The sequence below is a fragment of the Mytilus californianus genome, unplaced genomic scaffold (assembly GCF_021869535.1).
Source record: "Mytilus californianus isolate M0D057914Y unplaced genomic scaffold, xbMytCali1.0.p SCAF_5, whole genome shotgun sequence".
Lineage (NCBI taxonomy): Eukaryota > Metazoa > Mollusca > Bivalvia > Mytilida > Mytilidae > Mytilus > Mytilus californianus.
Window position 1 is genome coordinate 76770487 of NW_026262701.1, and position 21663 is coordinate 76792149.

Consider the following 21663-nt stretch of genomic DNA (forward strand, 5'->3'; position numbering starts at 1 on the left):
TTCGGTAGGAAAACTGACAATCCTAATCGATTAAGATTGAAGTCGAGTGCACCTGCCCCTTGCGGTTTTCGAACTCACAATCTCAGTGTTGACAGGCTAGTGATACAGTAGTTCGACTATTTAGACCACTCGGCCACCGAGGTCTCGAAAGGTCAGAGATTGGAAAAATATTTACCTTAATGGAATGCAGAACATCTATGTGTTCCTACATGTGTTTGTGTGTATGTGTTTGCTTTTAAAAGTAAATCATATAGAAGAATGATAGGCAGCAGAAATAAAAATCTGTTCTTTTTTTTATCGACTTTTCATAGAAATATATTGACTGTCCCAATTTTGATATCAAAAGACTTTTAAAACCGCTTCATATAAATGTAATGTGTTCTTTTGTAAAATACGTCGTTATGCGAGTAACTATTCTATGAACTTGCACAATTTGTTTGATATAGAGACAAATCTATAATTTGGTTTTATGAATAACGGAATACTATAAACACAACCAGTAAATCTCTGCAGGTAAATAAAACAAATAGTTGCTGTGGCATTATAACCGTGTATTGCTACCGTCGTATAGAAAATCAATTCAATCAATACCCATCAATTTCAAATGACTCAGCTTTTCCGCTGTTCTTATTTAAAGAATAATCATGAGAACGTACAAAATATCTGTATTACGCTAAAATTGATCAGTATAGACACGACAACTGGTTGCATGTTGTCGACTGTCTAATTTCACATATATTCCTTTGTAAGACATCGACATGAATATACTATTCTCTTTTCACACGCTAGCATGAAAACAGTATTCCACAAATAATATATAATTAAAATTTTGTGTATTTAACCAAATTCAACTTAACGCGAGAAATAACTGCTTTATTGCACAACTTCGCTATTAAATTTCACGAGTCGTTGACTGGAGGATAAACGCCGTATTGTGGTAAGAGGAAAACAAGCCTACTTTGAGATAGATTGGACCAAACCCAAACATGAAACAGTCCAATCATCGCGCGCGCAGACTGTATGACAGGATACTTCACAAGAGGACAACAAAAGTTAATGGCTTTGGAATTCAAGCAATATGTTATATGACAAACTTGGGGAGACCAAACAACATCATAGGTCAATGATAAATTTTGCTTGCTTGAGGTGCACCATGTCATTTAAACATGGATTGGGGAATGCAAGTGATGTATCTGTTTAAAGTACATTACCAACCAAAAACACCATAGCTAAGTATAACAATGTCATAACCATGAGACAATGTAAGAGGTTCAACTAGACGTTTTGTGATATGCTTGATACACTCGGAACAATAGAGAAAGCAAACTTGAAGAGTAATGCCAGTTTGTTGATTTTCACATACGACTGAACAAGATAGACACAAACAATTACTATACATAATGTTGTTTGAAAGTTACCATAGGTTTCCGATATATTCCGAGTTAGGCTTTAGAGAAAACCAGCAAGATATAAAAGTTAAGTACATCACATTTATGAAAGAGTAAATCAAATTAGTGTACTATTTGGCAACAGCAGCTTCTCAGTAGAAAAATCTTTATGAAACATAGTTAGAGAAACGACAGTGAAAGTAAGAGATGCAGTGTTGATGAAAGTTGTCAGTTTCGCATAAACCGAAATGGGTGATAGATTTGAGCATGAACCGATACATTTCTTACCAAAACAAATGAAGATATTTGGCACCTGGACGGAGAACGGAACAATCGTCACAGTACGCGTCACCATAACCTCCTTCTCCGACTGGTGTTCTTGGCGACACACAAGAGCCTACCCTTGTTTAAAGTAAACCGTAACCAAAACACAGACTTACACATAGACTGAAATCAACCTTCCTTGAAGATGGATTGAGAGAGAGAGCCAGAATTGGATGACATAATCAGCGCATATACTAGCGTTGTCAGTTATTCATCCGTCAATGATCAATTTTTACCTTGTCATGTAACTGAGGATAATGTATAACAAGTGGGACAGAAGGAGATGCTCAATCTTCTGCGGGCACATACTAGTATCATGGAGGAGGTCGCACATGTAGAGAAGGAATAAAGCGTTTCTACTGAGGATATTGTTCAGGAGGAACCACCTGGTAAGGCAACAGCTTATGATACATACGGACCATCCGATGATCAACCGTATCTGCTCAGTCGTTCAACTTGAGAACGAAGAGTTTCTGTCCGATTCAGGTCTTGAAAGTACGACATGTCAATGTCTGCACATTTACTGGAGTCTGACTAGGACAGAAAACAGACTTCCCTGTAATAAACAAGAATTTTAGACGGTTTACAGTCTGCAGCTAGAAAGACACCTTAGTTCTACTGACATCCTTTCCAAAAAGAAATTTTGAGACCTCATTTTACAGCTTGAGGAGTATGTGGAAGAATTACATTTCAAAGGTTCGTATGTACATATTTTGATGTCTATTTGGGACCTTGTGCTCAATCACTGACTCCTTTGTCACCATATAACTCTTTGAATGTGTCACCATGTTTTACTGATGATATGATCTCATCCTTTGTAGTCATACTTTAGATTTTAACCTCCTCATCTCAGTGTGAGATAAGTATTAACTTAGGTTTTTATGTTTTGTTATTGATGCTTATTTTCCTACTTATTTGATTGTTTTGCTAATATAATAAAAATAAGGTGGGTCTGGTATGATTGTCAGTGAGACAACTATCTATCAGATACCATGATCGAGATCTTGAACAATATAAGGCACTAAACAGCATTAAACAATGAGCAAAATTCATCAGATTGGCACTAATTTTACCCCCAAAAAAACCTAACAAACAGAAAAAAAAATGAACAGTCTATGATATCTCGCAGTTAATGAAGAGTTTCATGTAGACGAAACGCGCTACTATAAACTTGGTAGCGTTGGTGAGTTTTTGAAGCTATAGGAAACAGTAGTATACCGATGTTAAAAATTTCATAAATCCAGTAAAAAGATAAAATCAAGGTAGAAAGACAAACACAAAAAACAAAAACGAAGGGAATCGCACGAATCCGAAAAGATGCTAGACCGGGTTCGTGGACAGGTAAAGTTTACCTCCTACACATAAATCACCGGCCATGCGAATCAACAATTAATCAAAATATCATAATCGGGAATAGGAAAATAGAGGTTAAAACTGTATAGCTAAAAATATTAAAAATAAAATTATGTTTTTGGAACGTTATAACAATGTTAGAACCGATGGAGACAATGTTCAAAGATCTTACTAAACGTGTTTATTTAAAAATCTTTTAGAATAAGTTTAATCAAAGGATTTTTAAGTTTTGCGGATTTGTAAGATTAGCCCTTGTCTTCTCTATTTATTTAACTACAGGTTTAGCTAGCTCCAAAACCAAATATTTGTACGTATGAAAGAATCTTCTAAGCTGATGTGTGTTTTTATTTGATTGTTTATCTTTTTATTCTCAGTGGAGAGTGTGGTCTTGAAAAGAAGAACTTATGATTTCATTCTAAAGAACTTCCGTGTAGTATTTACGTCATGCTACCACCATATTGTTGGCTAATTCTTATGTTGTACTGCTTTGCGTTTGTTTTACATTAGCTATTTAGCTTATTTCCTGCGGAATCTATGTTTGGATTTAATTATATTTTCAATGCATTTTCTTTTCCTAATTTGATTGTTTGCAAAATCAATAAGCGATATAATTCAATTAGTTTACAGTCTCATAGTTTGTAACAATAACAAAACTGCAAAAGGTTCATTATTGTATAATTTATTTTTCTCAGGAGTTCTCATTGTCCTCAGCTTAGTTTTCTTGTACCACTGTTTCTAATTTGATATTTTATTGCAGGATCTTTTCATCACAGCATTTATTTTCGTACCATAATTAACGATCCGAACCTGAGACATATTTTCTATACCCTTTGAATCCACTTGTGTATATATTGGCAAACCATGTTAAAACGAGATAACTGTTTCAAATAGCCCAACTCATGGTTCCATAAGTTCTGAGGTTTTTCTTATGAAATAACATTTTTTGGTAAAAACACAACCTTATCAGTTAACTTTTACTTCGCTTCCATACATGTTTTAAATAATTCAAATGAACAAATTCAAATGAACAAAGAAGAAAATATGAAAGCACAAGGAATTGCATAGAACTATAGATCAATTTTATTATACTAGTGCTTTCAATGAGAAGCAAAAGATACCAAAGGGACATTCTAACTCGAGCCCATAAGTCGAAAATAAACTGACAACGACATGGCAAAAAAAGAAAAAGACCAAAAGACAAACAACAGTATACAAAACTCGACATAGAAAACTAAAGATTGCACACGAACCCCACAAAAAACCGGTGACGATCTCAGGTGCTTCGGAAGGGTAATCAGATCCTGCTCCAGAATGTTGCACCCTTATTATAAATAATATGCAAGTGTCTATACCACATATTTAGCTGTATATCAACTCGAGTAAAAAATGTGCTGAACAAATTTACAGAGACTATAAAAGATCTGCCGTCAACAACACATTCTCCAAATGACAAACATCATTAACGTTTGACGTGTTTCGGACAGCAGATTGATGTCATTGTCATTAAATGTCAAACATCTATATATAAATATCTCAAAGAAATAGATAAGCTGAAATATCCCTTTAGAGGGAATCAAAATTGTTATTTTTTATGTGATATTGAAATGAATTGTAACATTTTTTTACTTTTATCAAATTAAAAGGAGACTGATTTATATGATTAAAAGTGACAGAAAAACCTATCAATCTTTCATTGGATAAATCCAACATAGACAGCAATAATTCGGAAGTGCTCCGAAGGTTTTTTTAATGATATTTCAAGAATAATGAACGTTTTTGCAATAGACAGGGGGAAAGCCTGCTGACGATGCACAGTGAAGGACTTATGTTCGTGGTTTTGAATAGCCTTGCAATAAGATCTAGTTTATACTAAAATACACTAAACTCTTCAAATCACTTAATTACAAATATCGCCATAAGTTACTATATACTGTAAAAGAGAGGTGAAAGATACCAAAGGGACATTCGAAGTCGAAAAAAAAGCTGACAACGCCATGGCAAAAAATAATAAGACCAAAATACAAATAATCGTATATAATAGTATACATAACGCAACATAGAAAACTATAGACTGCGCAACACGAACCCCGCCAAAGACCGGGGTGATCTCAGGTGCTCAAATAGGTGTAATAGGTTTTTGACATTTTGAAGAAAAAAAAAATATTAAGATTAATTTTTGAATGAAAACATGATTTACAAATTATTCTCAACAGTTCCGAAAGGGTTAGAGGAAACTATTAACGTCGAATAGGTTGCATCTTAAATTTCATTTACTGACTTAGTTGTCAACTTATTAGTAAAATAAAAATGTAACTAAACACTGGTTGATCATGTTGTTTTCTTGCGTTATGCGTAGTAGACCAATGGAGGTGTCCTTGATGTGGTGTTTCGGTGGCGTATACCAAAGTTCTATATGTATTGAAAATGGCTGCTGAGTAATAATGGTTTTACATTAAAAGAATGTACGTAGTTGAAATTTTACTATTTCTATTCAGTAGATATTCATTCATTTACAGTCAAAGACAATCAATAATTTTGCTTTTTGTAGCTTTTATGCAAATGATTTGAACATTAATGTCAACAAACGAATTGAATAACAAAGGAGTGTATGCAAATCTTACCACATAATAGAAAACTATCTAAATAAAGGCAACAGAGTATACCGCTGTTTAATAGTCATAAATCGATTCAACTAAAACAAATCCGAGTCACAAACCAAAACCGAGGAAAACACATCAACTATAAGAGGAAAACAACGGAACAAACGATATATACATGTATCGTTTTATAATGAATCATGTTTGTGTCTTGACATACATTGTGTTTCTCTACAATTATAATTTGAAGGGGGTAAATTACTTCTGGTTCACTGTCATGCACGAATCTAGTAACATTGAAACTGCATTCGTCAATAATATTTAAAATCCTTTGCTTATATACCTAAATTTGATACCATATGTGAAGTGATGGGATTAAAATGAAAGGAACACGTATTAACAAAGTTGTGATGAAAGAGTTGAGTTATTTCTACTTTAAAAAACCTTTGGTCTCTTCTTTAAATTTTAAATATCTTTAAGGTTAAGAATTTCCTTTGTAATATAGTGATAAATAATCTTTCAAAAGGGTGTGACAATTTCTGTATTTCATTAGTATTTGCAGTGTATTATGGTAGGTTGTTGTATGAATCATTTGCATTCAGTTGAAAATATGGTTGACATTCGATGAAAAAAAAACCAGTAAACCGTGTGTGAGCATGAACTCGTGCACGACATAATTCAGTGCACATGACACTTTTTTTGTAATAATTTGCACATACGTTCGAGACTAAATGCATTGGAAGTTGGGGAAAATAAAAACCAATAGTGGCCATATAGAACAAACAATTAGTCTAAAGTAAACTTCAAATATAGTCTTTGAGTTAACTACAAAAGGGTAGGAACCGTCTCTATTGAATGCAAATCCGTAAAATTGATCGAAATGAGAGCCGTCTATACCTTTGTAATACAACTCTAATTCGAAACATTTGTCAACTATAATCGCAGCAGTAAACTGTGAACCTTTACAAACTCGTGTCAACGTTTGAACAGTGAACTCGAATATTTCCAGAAAATAATTTCCTAACTGCATGGATAATCAGATGGAAGTTACATTTTAATGCATATCTGATCAAATAGTTCCTAAAATCAGCCCTCTTAACGCAATTTTTCATCTTTTATTGGATTATATGCTTGCTTTTTAGAATAATCGATTCACAAACTTGGTCCCTGACTGTTTATGCGAATAACACAGTCGACACATTGATAAATTAAGAGAAAAGGAACGTTTATATCTCATAATTCTATACCCAAATAGAAGATGGCATGTTTATGTTTCAACTTACTATGACTAAAGGAGCATGTCGACATCAATAGAAAGTAAAGCAATTATTTGATCCTGAAATTGTAACAGAAAAGTTCTTTCACAGATATGATAATTACATATACATAAATTGTATTATAAAATATGGCCATTGTAGAGCAGAAATATCATTTGTGATGTCCATTGATGGCTCAAGCTTGTCAAATTTGACCAGAAATGGTATATTTACATATAGTGTTTTGTTAAAGAAAATATGAGTAACAACTTTACTGATACATTCTTTAGAAATATATTACGAATGCTTTTTTGTAATGCAGCAAATCAAGATCATATCCAACGGTATCAATGTTTCCCATATGCAATCTTTTTTTATCATTATAAAATTCCTACATGAAATCATGAAATAGAATAATATGAAAACCAATGAATATGAAAGAAGAAACTAAGACTTGAATGTTTATCAAATAAAATGTAATATCCCCATCTTTTGATAACACTAGAACTTGTATATCAACAAGGCAATGTATTTCGTCACACCTGCCAAATGACAAAACATACTCTTTTTCATTGTACTTGACAGCACTACATTCTAGTAATTAATCAACAAAGTAATATCATTTTACCTATTAGGACAAAGATGATTTATATAGACTTGAAACAGAAAGAACTCTATTGATTCTGCTAGACCTGTCAGTGGTGCAAGTGTTCCCAAGGTACAACATTGATATTCACTTAAAAGCTTTTAGCTTCTTAATGACAACTAACAACAATATCCTATTCAAGTAAGATTTTTATGTATTCTTTATAATATTGTTAGATTTAGCAATGCTTGGCGAAGCGGGGTCTTCTTTTGAAGATAGAAAGGCGTCATGGCCAAATATAAAAAATAGATCAAATCACTTGGTAAGATTTAGGTTTTCAGAGACCCTAACAAACAGATTTCAATTCTGAAATGGTCTTTTTTAGATGTAAAATGCTATTATATATAGAAATAAATAAGGATTCGTATAACATATAATAAGTGGGGATTTCCTTTCGCAACTCGTCTTTAACGCATTTTTCAGTGTTACTGTAAATTCTGAAATTATTGCGATGTTTTTATTATTGCAAAAAATGCGACAGGGTTATAAACGCAATAATTTAAACTCGCATTTTGTAATTTGTTATATGAATTAAATAGGATTTTTCTCAATATCGCAAAAATTAAAATCGCAATTTAGTCTAAAATGACAAAATCACGATAATAAATGCACGCAATAATTTCTGAATTTACAGTATTTTATTGTTGCATACCAAGACGTTTTGTTACATTCATAAGGATATTTCTGCACAAGCTGATATAAGCACATTTTGCGTTTATGCCAATGTAGTTATGTTATGGGACGGGCGGATGTGTCCCATAAGTAAAATGTATTTATTCAGGTTAACACTATGTATTCTTTTATTGGTAATTCTAATATATACCAACCCTGGTGTCGAGTTACAAATTAAAAGAGGGACAGTCAAACTCATAGATCGAAAACAAACTGACAACGCCATGGGCAAAAATAAAAAGACAAACAGACAAATAATAGTACAGATGACACAACATAGAAAACCAAAGACTAAGCAACACGAACTCCACCAAAAACTGGTGGTGATCTCAGGTGCTCCGGAAGGGTAAGCAGATCCTGCTCCACATGTGGCACCCGTCGTGTTGCTTATGTTATTGCAAATCCGGTAAATAGTCTAATTCAGTAAATCACATTCGTGAAATGGGAGGGTATTGTAGTTACGACATAAGGAACATATCCGATATCATCTGTGAAACGGTTATTCCATAACGGTCAACCAACTCGTGATGGCGTCCGTAAAATGTACGAAGGGATGACTTCAACTTCACCATTTGGAACTCTTGGTTTAATAGCTTCCTTGTGAGCAACAATCCTCTATCAAGGAAATCATGATAGGAAACACAAGCCCGGGAATATCGTTTCAATTGGGAGATATATACTCCGTATGCAGGCGCTGCTGGAATGTTGCTACATAAAATGCAAAGTTCACAATTGGGAAGCTGAAATCATCTCTTTTGTCGTAAAGTTTTGTTTTCAACCGACCCTCAGTAAATTAAGTAATACTGGTAGCGTATCTGGCTAAATTGTCAAGACAATCGAAACAGGCAAAACAGCTAAGGCACTGGTTCAGATATGGTAGCTTAGAAACTCATAAACATTGACCTACTTATTACATGTACAATAGAAAATAAGATTTAAGCTTTACACTTTATTATTTACAAAACAAAACAAAAATATCCTCCAATATGTTATTGACGTTAATAAACTTATTGATGCAAATGGCGGCGATGTTGACATTCTGTCAAGTCGGAAAATGGACAAACGGGACTTAACTAAGGTTACTCTTAGCATGTATGGGCCCAGGTTACAATATCCAGGCCTTACGCAAATGAAATAGAAAGGTAATAAAGCGGGAACGCGTAAAATAAAAAGTAAAACAGACAGAAATTTGGAACCGTCTTTCATTCATAGGACCCTCCTTGGTCAAACGGTGAAGACGAACTCTATATCATTATTCCCAGAGACCTTACTAACAATATTTACACACAATAACAATAAAAATATATGTAATTTTCATCAAAGTCATTGTATATGCGTTGGCTAACAGTAGACGACGAACGTGAAAGGAAAAGTGAGTGTTTACTGAGAAGCCTGAAAAAGTCGTATGTACAGCCTACCTCCTAAACCGTAACGGTTATTTGATAACGGTTAGTTGATAAACAAAAGTTTTACTCCTACTTCTTCATAATTGTCTTTATTGACAGTTTGTACATATGAAAACACAGTTCGCAGATTGTATATATATTGAAACTATTTGATGTATATACATGTATTTACAAAAGGGCGAAAAACTATGAGAAAAACTCAAATCATTATTAAACATATCTAAAAAATGGCTTTTCATTTAAATTTTTGTAAACGCATTTCAGTCAAATTTAATGAGTCAGTAAAAATAGTTGAAAGCAAAAGCTGCGTGTCACTTAAAATTTTATGTCATAATTTATTGCTCTGGACATTGGAGACTTTTTAAAATATGATAACGCATCGTATCAGTATAATGGTCATGTCCGGATCTGTCTAATAAGGATTGAACACTACTTCTTACTGCTCCTGCGTTTAGCATACGACAAAGAGGAACAAAAGGAAAGGTTGCTCGGCTTGGAGTTAGAAATCGTTTTCAGGTGGATGTTATGTGCGTCTGAGAACAGTCCTTATATATGCTGCATACAAATTTGAAATTTAACTAGTAAAATGCCATAACGGCGAATAAGTAAGATTTAAACTAAATGAAAAAAAAAACAATGCTGCAATTAGATATTCAATTTTAAAAATGAATAACCAGTGAGCAAACTCCGAAATCTACTACATAACTATATTGTTTTACATGAGAGCGTGCTAAGTGATGGAATGTATTAACAATATGGCAGGCCTAAGCGAACAGACGGTAACGAAGAAATGAAGTTTTCAAAGTAAAAAATATAAACAGAAAGCGAATTCTGCCTTTCCATCAATCTGAAGAAAAGCTTTCATCAAATCTAAATTTATTTGTTGTGAAGGAAATCGGTTTGAGATAATATGATATTTATCTGTTAACGTAGCATTCATTTCAACTTAATGTAAAAATAGAAGTAGAAAAGCCACATAGGAATAAGTATGTTCACCATAATACAAGATTCGATGATTTAAATGCCAAACATGCCTAGGGGAAAAGTGATTTTGAAGGATAACGTGTATGAATATAACAACTTTAAGATAAATTCAGTATATATTACTGTATAGTAATTAAAACACATGTCATGATAATATCTACAGCGCATGTTTTAGAATTGCACAGATAGATTTGTTCATATTATACTTTTAATGCACAACGTCAAGCATCTTCACTGGGTAAGATATATATTTCAAGTTTGTCTAAAATTGTCTTTTACATTATGTCATGCGGTGGCTTGTTTTCAGTTGATTATACGGTATGGGTTTTACTAATTGTTGAAAGCAGTTCGGTAGCCTATAATTGTTTTCAAACACGTACAATGTAATTTGATGGATAGTTGTTTCGTTGGCAATCATCTCCTTATTTTCTAATTTATATATAAATCAAGTAAACACGACGTATCCATCATTCAAATAGACAGCAATCCCAAACCCATGATTACCAAAAATATTATCTGTAGGTCATGATCATACGACTTTCAACGATAAATAAACAATCCAAAACCATATTGAGAATGTAGTTTTTTTCACATCTTCTGAATAAAATGCAATAGAGAATTATCATACAATAAATCTCGTCGAAGAAGTTTGATCTTTGAAATGAATATTAATTTTTAATTAAAAATAATTCATGTGTATGCCAGCATTTTTATACTGTTAACTTAAGCAGTATTTTTGACAAGACAGAGTCACTCAGTTAAAAATTATACTAGTAACTGATTGAATGTTTGCTGCCATACAAATAGTTTGGACCAATGGTTAAGTCACAAATTGATTTGAAATATACGTGTTGACAGAGTTTTAAACTGTATTGAAGTTTGGTACATTTTTTTGTTTATTGTTTTTAGTCTTATAATTTACAGTACAAATCAAACAAAACATTCACGTTTACTGTCAGAAATGAAGAGTTCCGCCCAATTTTGTTAATAAAATTTTGAATGGGTTACATTAAAATCAAACGTCTTTGTAACAAAAAGAAATTGCTGCTCGAAAATAGTCAAAACTAAAGCTCGGTAAACATGTATGATGTATCGTTTTTGAAATAAAAGATCTATATATAGTATTTTTTATAAACGATGCAACCGTCTTTGAAAATAATCTGCTTTTAGCGTATCATAGAAGAATACCATGACGTTTGTTTTCACAACATGAGATAAGATTGTGTTTATCGAACACCTGATGCCGAGACTTTGTAAACTACAATTCACTATTATTTAATCAAAAACGCCTTTGATAAAATGAAAATGGAAATCTTTTATGTAATACACTTACACGAGAGATTTCCAAATGTATAAAGGGAAAAAAATTGAAATCATATTTGAAAATATCTATAGTACATGTACTACAAAAGTAAACAGACGGCTTTAAAACTAAATGCGCAAAAAAGAAAAAAAAATGTGAAACACGAACCTCACCAAATACCGGGTGTGATCTCAAGTGCTATGGAAGCGAAAACAGATAATGTTTCACGTGCGGCACACGTTGTGTTTCTCATGGCAAGTCCAAATTCGGCGATAAGTCTCTTGCATCGATTCCACAATGGCAGAAAAGAAAAAGAGTTATCTCATTTACGGAAAGTTCTTCAACCAAGTTCGATTATATTAAAAATTGTGAATAAATGTATAAGATCAGCGATCAATTATACCAAATTTCCAAATGGACGAGAACTAGTAGAATAAGTGAGAATAAAACCTATGACGAGGTTCTTGACTTGCGACAGGCATGCGCACAGACACATGCACATGTTGATTTAAATTGTATTGTTTGTTCTTACTTTAATCGAGGTTTAAAACGGATTTATTATCAAGAAAAGCTAGTTTTTACCAAGAGGCATATGTATGTGTCTGTCCTATTTTGGGAATTTTATAAGTATTCTTTATGTTGTTTGTCAATCCATTGAGAATTTGGTGTAGATGTCAGATATAAGGTCTTCTCAATGAAATATATTAGCAACTTGTCTAGGCGATTTTTAAATTGTCACGGTAATAGGGATTGTCTATTATTGAAGACCATAAAGTGATCTCTTGGTGTCTATTTCAATTATTTTAAATTGTTTACCGCTGTAACTTTGACGCTTTTCACACATCAATAATTTGAATATAAGTGCTTTGTAAATGACATTATTTCAAAATATTTGTGAGAGCTGCTGTCAGTGTAACATTATAGGTTTTAGTTATCATATCAAAAAGATTGGTGTAATGATAATATTATTCACTCAAAGGTTTATGACATTGATATCATTTTGAACTAAATTTATAACAAACGTAGTCTCTTTCATTCTTAAAGCTTGCATTTATGATATGAAATTAGTCCGAATGGCAAAAAACAACCAAAAAAAAACCAAGAGATTGGCTGAACTGGTCATTTACAAAACAAAAAACAGATGAAACGGTTAATAGATGTTTCTTACATCAATTTTTCTTTGGAGCAACAAGAGGGTGATTCATAAGATTGTTGGTGAATTATACACGTATCCTTTATACACCTTTAAGACGTATGGCATGTATTGTTAACGAAAGTCTGGCTTCAAAAGGTCATTATTGATAGAATGATGAAACCATCTTTTCAAAGCCAATACAACATCTCGAAATCATACAAAATATAAGAACTATTCAATTTTGATAATTTTACAAGCTGATTACTGAGATTATAAAAATGCAGCCAAGGATCCTTAAATGGACTCGTCTAAAGCGGAATTGCTCACACTCCCCAAAACGCCCTAGCTTTTAGTTGGTGTCAAAATCATTCGCCGCTCCTGTACTGGATATCCATGAAACATTTAATGAATGGCTATTATTTATTTTGAATTTATTGAACCATAAAATAAATTTTGACTCTTCACATTGAATAATCCGCGAAGCGGATTATGTAAAATGTGAAGAGTCAAAAATTTATTTTATGGTTCAATAAATTCAAAATAAATAATAGTCATTCATTATAAATTAATTTCTATCAAAAATAAGGCTAAAAGAGCTTTTTATATTATTTATATTAACAATAACAACGTACACACATGTTGGCGTATGAATACACAACGTCAGAGTGGGCGTGTCGCCATAAAAATTGACAACATTGAAAATAAAGGTAATACTTTCAACCAATCAGAAGACAGTTAATACACCAAATTTATTTATTTGCAATTGGTAGTCAAACGAAACGGTTAATCAATTATATATAGATGAATTCACTGTTAAGAAACTAAAATAAAAATACAGGAGTACAAGAAAAATTTACATCGCGTTGTGATCTAGCAAATGTGACAAAAAATGCTTTGTGGCCAAATGTTTTTCATACATTTTTTGCTTATTCCTTATAAGATCAATGTAGGAAATCAACCTCCGAATGCCCCTCTAGACATATAAGCAAACTCTTTGTTTCACACAATTTGATAAGGGTATGTGGTTTGTTTAGTTGAATTTTCTTAATTTTTTCTACCTTCAATTTTATGCAAAAAGTGCTGCTTTTTAAAAAAACAATACATTATTAACATTACTGATTTTCAAGGAAATAGCTATCGTTTAGTCTATATTTATCCTTATGTCTTTAGCATGTTTTGTGTTTTTGGAATACTTAAAATAAATAACTATAAATCCTGGTTTAATCCACCATTTTCTACATAAGAAAATGCCTGTACCAAGTCAGGAATATAACAGTTCTTTTCCATTCGTTTTTTATGTGTGAGCTTTTGATTTTGCCATTTGATAAGGGACTTTCCGTTTTGAATTTTCCTTGGAGTTCTTAGAGTTCGGTATTTTTGTTATTTTACTTTTTAGAATGTCAATATTGCTATAAGTACTAAGTGCACAGAATTATGCACATGTTTTGCTGAATATATGGTGGTTATTGTATTTGCCTGGGCACAATTTACAATTGTCTGACAACTGTTAAAATCTTTTAAAAACATTATGAAAGGTTCACAAAGGGTTAAAATTGGCCCTACGATACTTTGTTAAAATCTTGTAAAAATACTACAAATTACACGGAAATACTTGTGATGTCACTATTACTACAAAATAGTTTCTTTTTGGCAAGTCACAATCTAAAAATTTAATTACAAAGTTATGACCCCTAAATTGTGCATTGTCTGTGTTGTAACGACATATTTGATCCAATTTTAATAAGACGCACACCACCTATTCTTGGCCCTCATTCCTATCCACGTTAAATTTTTCACTTCAAAACATTTTATGGAAGCGGGATCAATATACCTGTATTTATACATCAGACTGTACTGCACTGGTTACCGGAATTTTGGATACACCAAACCAGGCACTTCATATCCGAGAAACAGGCTATATATGCCCTCAATTTTAGAATTCAATCATACATTTTGGTATTATTCAAAATTATCAGTAAATTGTGTGCTCTACAAGGATCACCAGTCCATCACCTTTCATCTGATACCTTAATTACTAAAATGTATGCTACATAGTTAAAGATTTACACCTGTGCGTAGGAACTTTTTTGTTTTAAATATGTACTACTTTCCAGTATGTTCTTTTTCGACCGGGCCCGATTGGATGTGTTACATCTTACAAAGTCTATCCAAATTATTTTTGCAAAGAATTCCGCTTAAGCCGTTGGTAGGGGCCGTCTTAAACTTGCAGTGAGGTGAGAGTTTATTTGCTTCGTGTTGAGGTCTCACTATGACTTTGAGATGAAGCACAGCAATAAAAGCGCTGTTCCTTTGCTTTTTGTATGTTCTTTTTTTGTGCATTTACTGATTTTGTGTTATGGATGGAAACCCCATATCCTTTGTTTTCTATAAGTATTCTATCAAAATAATGCTTAAGTTAGATTGTCTCTAACCAACCCAGTTCGTTGCATTTGTTAGAATATTCCAGTAAATCACTTGATTTGTCTAAATAAAGCGATTAATCAATTAACGATATGCAACGTCAATAGCTAAATAAGGTTAACCGGAAAACCTGGGAAAAGAACAATAATTTTAAACCATGATAATTGCGTTTTACGTCACACACTGTTAAAAGTTGTTAAATAAATTTCTATTTTAAATGGCATTGATCATTCTTCCTAAATCTTTAATAACTTTTTAAAAAGGTTAAGTTTGCGATAAAGGAAACAAAATGAATGAATCCGGCTCTATGTGGAATATTCATTTAAATTTACACAAATGTGAATTGAGCACTATTGACAGGCAATAAGTTTTCATAGTAGAAAACCCCGGATGTAACTGTGAATGAGCAACATTAAAACGTCCATCTGCACTTTATTATAGTTTCCTAAATTGTTCAACTTGCCCAAATATAATTCATATAATTGTAAAATCTTAATTAACCAACCCTTAAAAACGTTCATATTGACATAGCTCTCTAATATCATACCCCATTTTTCGTAATTCTAATCTAATTTTAGGTATGCACAGACGTGCAGCTGAAATGGGTCACTTTTTATGTGTCAAATATATCAATGGGCTGCTATTTCACCAAGGTAATATATCAATCTTGGGTCGTATATGTATATTCATTTTCATCCTCCAATTAGATGTCTGTCTATGGTTTGCTAAAATTTAAATTAATATGAATGGTCGCATGTGTTTTATGAAACTTTTATCAACATAAAACGAAATAATCCTTTTGTTGTCATAGAATACATGTGAGATGACTGAACAATATATAAGGATTTTGAATTGAGATATATATGGTTCGGAGTTTTCACAAAACGTCAATATAAGATTGGATGATGTTCCAAGCTGCACGTTTGAACCTAAAATCTTAAACCCTGTCGTAAATAACGTACACATATCATGATGAGTAAAATATTGTGTTAATTTCATAAGTTCTTTGCAGGTGATTTTGCTTTTTCTTTTTGTTGATATACTGTCTTGAGTTGTGGCTTCATCAAAGCACACTTCACATAGTCTCTAATCCATAAAATAAATCAAAGTAAATTAAATAATGATTATTTCACCACATCGAGTATGACATAATATGTTTTCTCTTGGGGCAGTTAGATTAAATTTAATTTTAGATATTCAAGATTTACAGTAGAATGGGAAATATCGCAACGAATGAGATACGACGGTGATATTTTTTTTAATGACTTTAAGACGATGTGTAGGCAAACTCTATTGCATTAATTATTTGTGACGTCATCAGGCATGGTTACCGTTTTTCGGGACGCTAGAATAGCGAAATCAGAAGAAATACCAAAATATTTGACGTCATAACAATTTTTGATCGATGGGAAACTGAGATCAAATTAATCAGTCTGAGAGATTATAAAAAAAAATCATTCAAGTTCGGGAAGACTGAGTATAAATCGGATACGAATTATATAAATCAGAATTCTACCTCATAAAGAGTCATACGATATTTATCCTCTCAAGACATTAGATTTGTACCAGTGATTTAAATATTTAAACTTAAATTGTAACTGTCGAGAGAGGGAAACTATCGTATTGCACCAGATATACGCCGGTGGAATTTGTCCATTCTGGGGTCTTTTGGTTGTTTTCTTATTAATGTATACCTCGCATCTCCATTTACTCACATTTTTTGTGGGGTCGCAATGGGAAAGTAAGAACATTTACGTCATAATTGAGCAAACCACACGTTGATTATTAAAAACACAACAATTTGGGAAAGGTATATCGGCTAAGAACAAGGAAAATATATAAGGTTATACATGTACGTTGCGTTATTACGTAAACCATTGATTTTTTTCGAAAAAAAAGGAATAGATTTCTTTTGCTTTATTAGGCAAATCTTTCGGAATTTTGGGTCCTAAATGCTTTTCATCTTCGTACTTAATTATTTGATTCGAGCGTCACTGATGAGTCTTTTGTAGACGAAATGCGCGTCTGGCATAAAACTGTTTAAGCCTGGTACAAATGTATCTATGATGAGTTTATGTAATGGTTTTAACGACAATAAATGAATAGTGATCCACGTCATGTAATACATGTATCTTGTGGATAGTTGTTTCATGTGCAATCTTACTACATCTCTATATTTAATATATTTGGGGTGTAAAAACGTTCACTTAAGCACATTTTGTATGAGAAGCGCTTCATGTTAAAAATGTGTCCATGAACAACGCTTTTACAATTCAGTTTATAAAATTTTAAAAAGATGCATTCGATTCATTTCATAACATGTTTATGCTACAACCATGACATTGAGAATTACATTTTTGTATTATTCAAATAATTTAACAGTCAAAGAGTGTCTTACGAGGATCAACAGTCCTTCACCTTTCATTAATTTTGATACCTAAAATACCAAAATATCTTCTACATAGTTTGATATTTACATCTTTGCGAAGGAACTATTTTGTTTTAAATATGTACTACTTTCTTTTTGACACGGCTCTATTTGGTTTGTGTTAAATCTTACAAAGTTTAACCGAACTATTTTGCCAAGAATTCCGCTCGAACCGGTGTTACGGGCGTTTTAAACTTTCAATGCGGTGAGAGTTTATTTGAAGGCCTCACTGTGAGTTTGAGATGAAGAACAGCAATAAAAGCGCGTTCCCTTACCCTTTTTGTGTGTTTTTTTTTTATCTGCATGTACTGATTTTGTGTCATGGATGGATACCTCATTTCTTTTTTCTACTATATTATTGTGGTAATTAAAATCATCCTAATAGTGCATGTATATTGGCTAATAATAACACATTTAATCAATCGTAAATTAGAAAAACAAAAACTTATAATGTGCATTCGAACATACATTTAAAATAAAACAGTAGCCAACTCTCACTCATGTTTAAAGCACGAAGTCCTACCTTAAGAATTTATTTCCAATTTGAATGACACAGTTAAATATTTACAAACTAACATTACGGTAGAAATAGAATCCATAATTATAAATAAAGTAATTCTAAAAATGATTCAATAAATCCATCATTTGTAAATTTCCAGGCAGAATTTTGTTGTTACGAAAACTAAATGCTATATTGTAAATATAAAGTTTAAAGAACATTTAAGCATCAAGTTGATATAATAGTAAGTAAAACAAATACGGAGAGATAATACAAGTGAAAAGCAAGTTAACATAGACTTGTCCCTAAACAAAACGTATATTCTGCTGCGCTATGGCCCTCGTCATAATAACAAACGACAAAGGTCATTAATTGTAAAATCTTGTTGGAGAATTTGAAAGAAAAAGAGAAATATTTTTTTTTCTGATTGTATGTTTTTTTTCATTGCGTTCCATCATGGCGCCATACAACTTCTACTTTGATCGTTCCAAGCGTGTTTGTAACCTTGTAATTGATTGGCTTATTAATTTCTATGACAATTACCGTATTCATAACTCAACATGCAGACATCTTATACGTTCGGGTATTTCACATCCAATCTTTTATGGTAATATTCTTTCCAAAGCACAAACATGTCAGTATTCACCTCAAAAGCTAACAAAACCTTTAAACAGACTTATAAAGAAGGGATATAGTTACGATACTGTTGTCAGGTCATTAAAGATTGCATATTTTGGCTTTAATATTGATTCACTTATAGGGTCTTTACATCGGAATTAAACATATTTATTCTAAAACCAGTTGTTGGCATGACACGGGTTATGTTCTTCTCATATATTTTATGACGGTATAATACTAAACCCCTAACAGGAGGGATTGTGCCTGATATTCATATGATGAAGTCATAATCTTTTAATCCGTTTAATTGAGGTCTGGAGCTGGCATGTCAATAACTGCTAGTAGTCTGTTGTTATTTATGTATTATTGTCATTTTGTTTATTTTCTTTTGTTTCCTATTCTGACATCGGACTCGGACTTTTCTTAAACTGAGTTTTACTGTGCGTACTGTTGTACGTTTGTTTTTTCTACATTGGCTAGAGGTATAGGGGAGGGTTGAGATATCAAAAAACATGTTTAACCCCGTCGCATTTTTGCGTCTGTCCCAAGTCAGGAGCCTCTGGCCTTTGGTAGTCTTGTATCATTTTTAATTTTAGTTTCTTGTGTATAATTTGGAGTTTAGTATGACGTCCATTATCAGTGAACTAGTATACATATTTGTTTAGAGGCCAGCTGAAGGACGCCTCCGGGTGCGGGAGTTTCTCGCTGCATTGAAGACCAATTGGTGGCCTTCGGCTGTTGTCTGCTCTATGGTCGGGTTGTTGTCTCTTTGACACATTCCCCATTTCCATTCTCAATTTTATTTTATGATATTGTTCTAGACACAATCCATTGAACATGGAATCAGCAATTAACGTAACGTAAAATGCAAATACGATTTTAGAGCTTGACATATTGTATTGACACCTGTCTATTTTTAGACTGTATGTAGCCGTCTATTATATGGCTTTTGGTTATTTGAATCGGTGATTTCCTGTGTCATTGACATTAACCCAACAGTTCCTTTACTCTTAACACTGCATGTGATGTTTTTTTTTATCAAGGCAGGGCTGAAGCAGAATTGTATAATTATAGTATTTAAAGAATAATTTGTTTTGTATAATTCGTTATAGCAGTAATTAATCTAAGCACTATTTCGAAAATGGGACACTCAATGTAATATTTATAAATAACTCTAAGCGTTTGACAAACTATGATGATTAAATAACACAATTATATGGAACTTTTATTTAAATAAGCCAATTTCCATTGATATTTATTCTAGTTCATAAGTCATAACGGATGGGTTTTTCAATTAAGTGAAGTGTCATTAGATTAAAACAAATGAAAAAATCATTTCAACCTTTCAGGGAAACATGCATCACTTAAAATATTACAGTACCATAATAACCCGTTAAATTGTACACATACTTTCAAAATGTTTCATTATTTGTTATTTTGTATATTGCATTGCATTGTTATATTGCAATGGCGTTGTCATTTTATATTCGACTTAGGAGTTTGAATGTCCCTTTGGTATCCTTCGCCTCTCTTTTACAAAATCTGTTAAAGTTGGTTTCTACTATTGATTGCAGTTTGCAAAAAGACTTTAACCCTTTTTCAACTAAAAATCGTCCAGCAGCACAGTTTAACCTTTTGGGACAAAATGCCATAGGGGCAAATAAAAACCATAAGCCGAAAACAATCCGACAATACTATGGACTAAAAAAACAAAGAAATTACAAACACGATATAATAATGGTAATAATAGTGAACGATTTAATAATCCATGTTATCTAATTTGCAGTAAAACAATATTTAATTTTGATGTAAAGTACTCACCACCGCCATTTTTCTGCGTAAGGTAAGGAAAACGCCATACATTGCCTAGGCCTACAGCATATCCAATTAAAGAAAGTAAAAACTCTGCACGGTTTCCCCATGTCTCTCTTTCTTCTCCAGTATGACGACTTAATTTCTTTTCTAAATCAATTTTTAATAAATTCGCAGTAGAAGCCTCTGGTCCCACACTTAGTGTACTGCCGTACGAAGTTCCCGGGCTTGGAAGATGGAGAGAAGTTTTAGGATCGCTAATGAACGACGAATCATCAGGTGACACTAACAAACTATTCATTTCAATTTTATCTTTGACTGGTTCCGCCATTTTAATCTCTTTACAAAAACAACTTTTGCAAAACTTATTTTCAATTATGAGTGAATCAAAATTCAATCCATTTCTTTGACTAAAATCACAACTATATATGTAAATCAATAGAAATCCTAACTAATAGACGAAACGATGCCATCAAGGCTTACCACGTGTTGCTGACGATCAGGTATCGAGCGATGCTATTCTCAGGATAAAATACAAAAGGAATTTATTGTAATGACGTTAACATTGGAAGAATAATTACTAAGACTATAGAAACAACAAAAATCAATCATCAGAACTGGACTGTCGGATAGAAATATAATGATTTGACAAAAAAACCCTATTTTTTAGCATGACAGAAGATTAACACTGGCAGCCGACATTGTTGATATTTGCTCTGCACTAAGTCCAAATCTTCTTAACGTTTTTTAAGTACCAGCAGAAAAAAGAAATTGACCGATTATGCTATGAACAAGTACAAATGATAAGAATGTTTTCATTG

At 32.6% G+C, this 21663-nt stretch overlaps 1 protein-coding gene across 1 annotated transcript in view; it reads right to left on the bottom strand.

The window, feature by feature from the left end:
- Positions 1-21352, bottom strand: part of LOC127703073 (sodium-dependent neutral amino acid transporter B(0)AT3-like) — a 53069-nt gene extending 31717 nt beyond the window's left edge. Inside the window, exon 1 of the mRNA XM_052207459.1 lies at positions 20852-21352. Within this exon, the coding sequence (XP_052063419.1) occupies positions 20852-21173 (322 nt within the window). The 5' untranslated portion in view covers positions 21174-21352. The remainder of the gene's footprint in view (positions 1-20851) is intronic.
- Between the last annotated feature and the right edge of the window lie 311 nt (positions 21353-21663).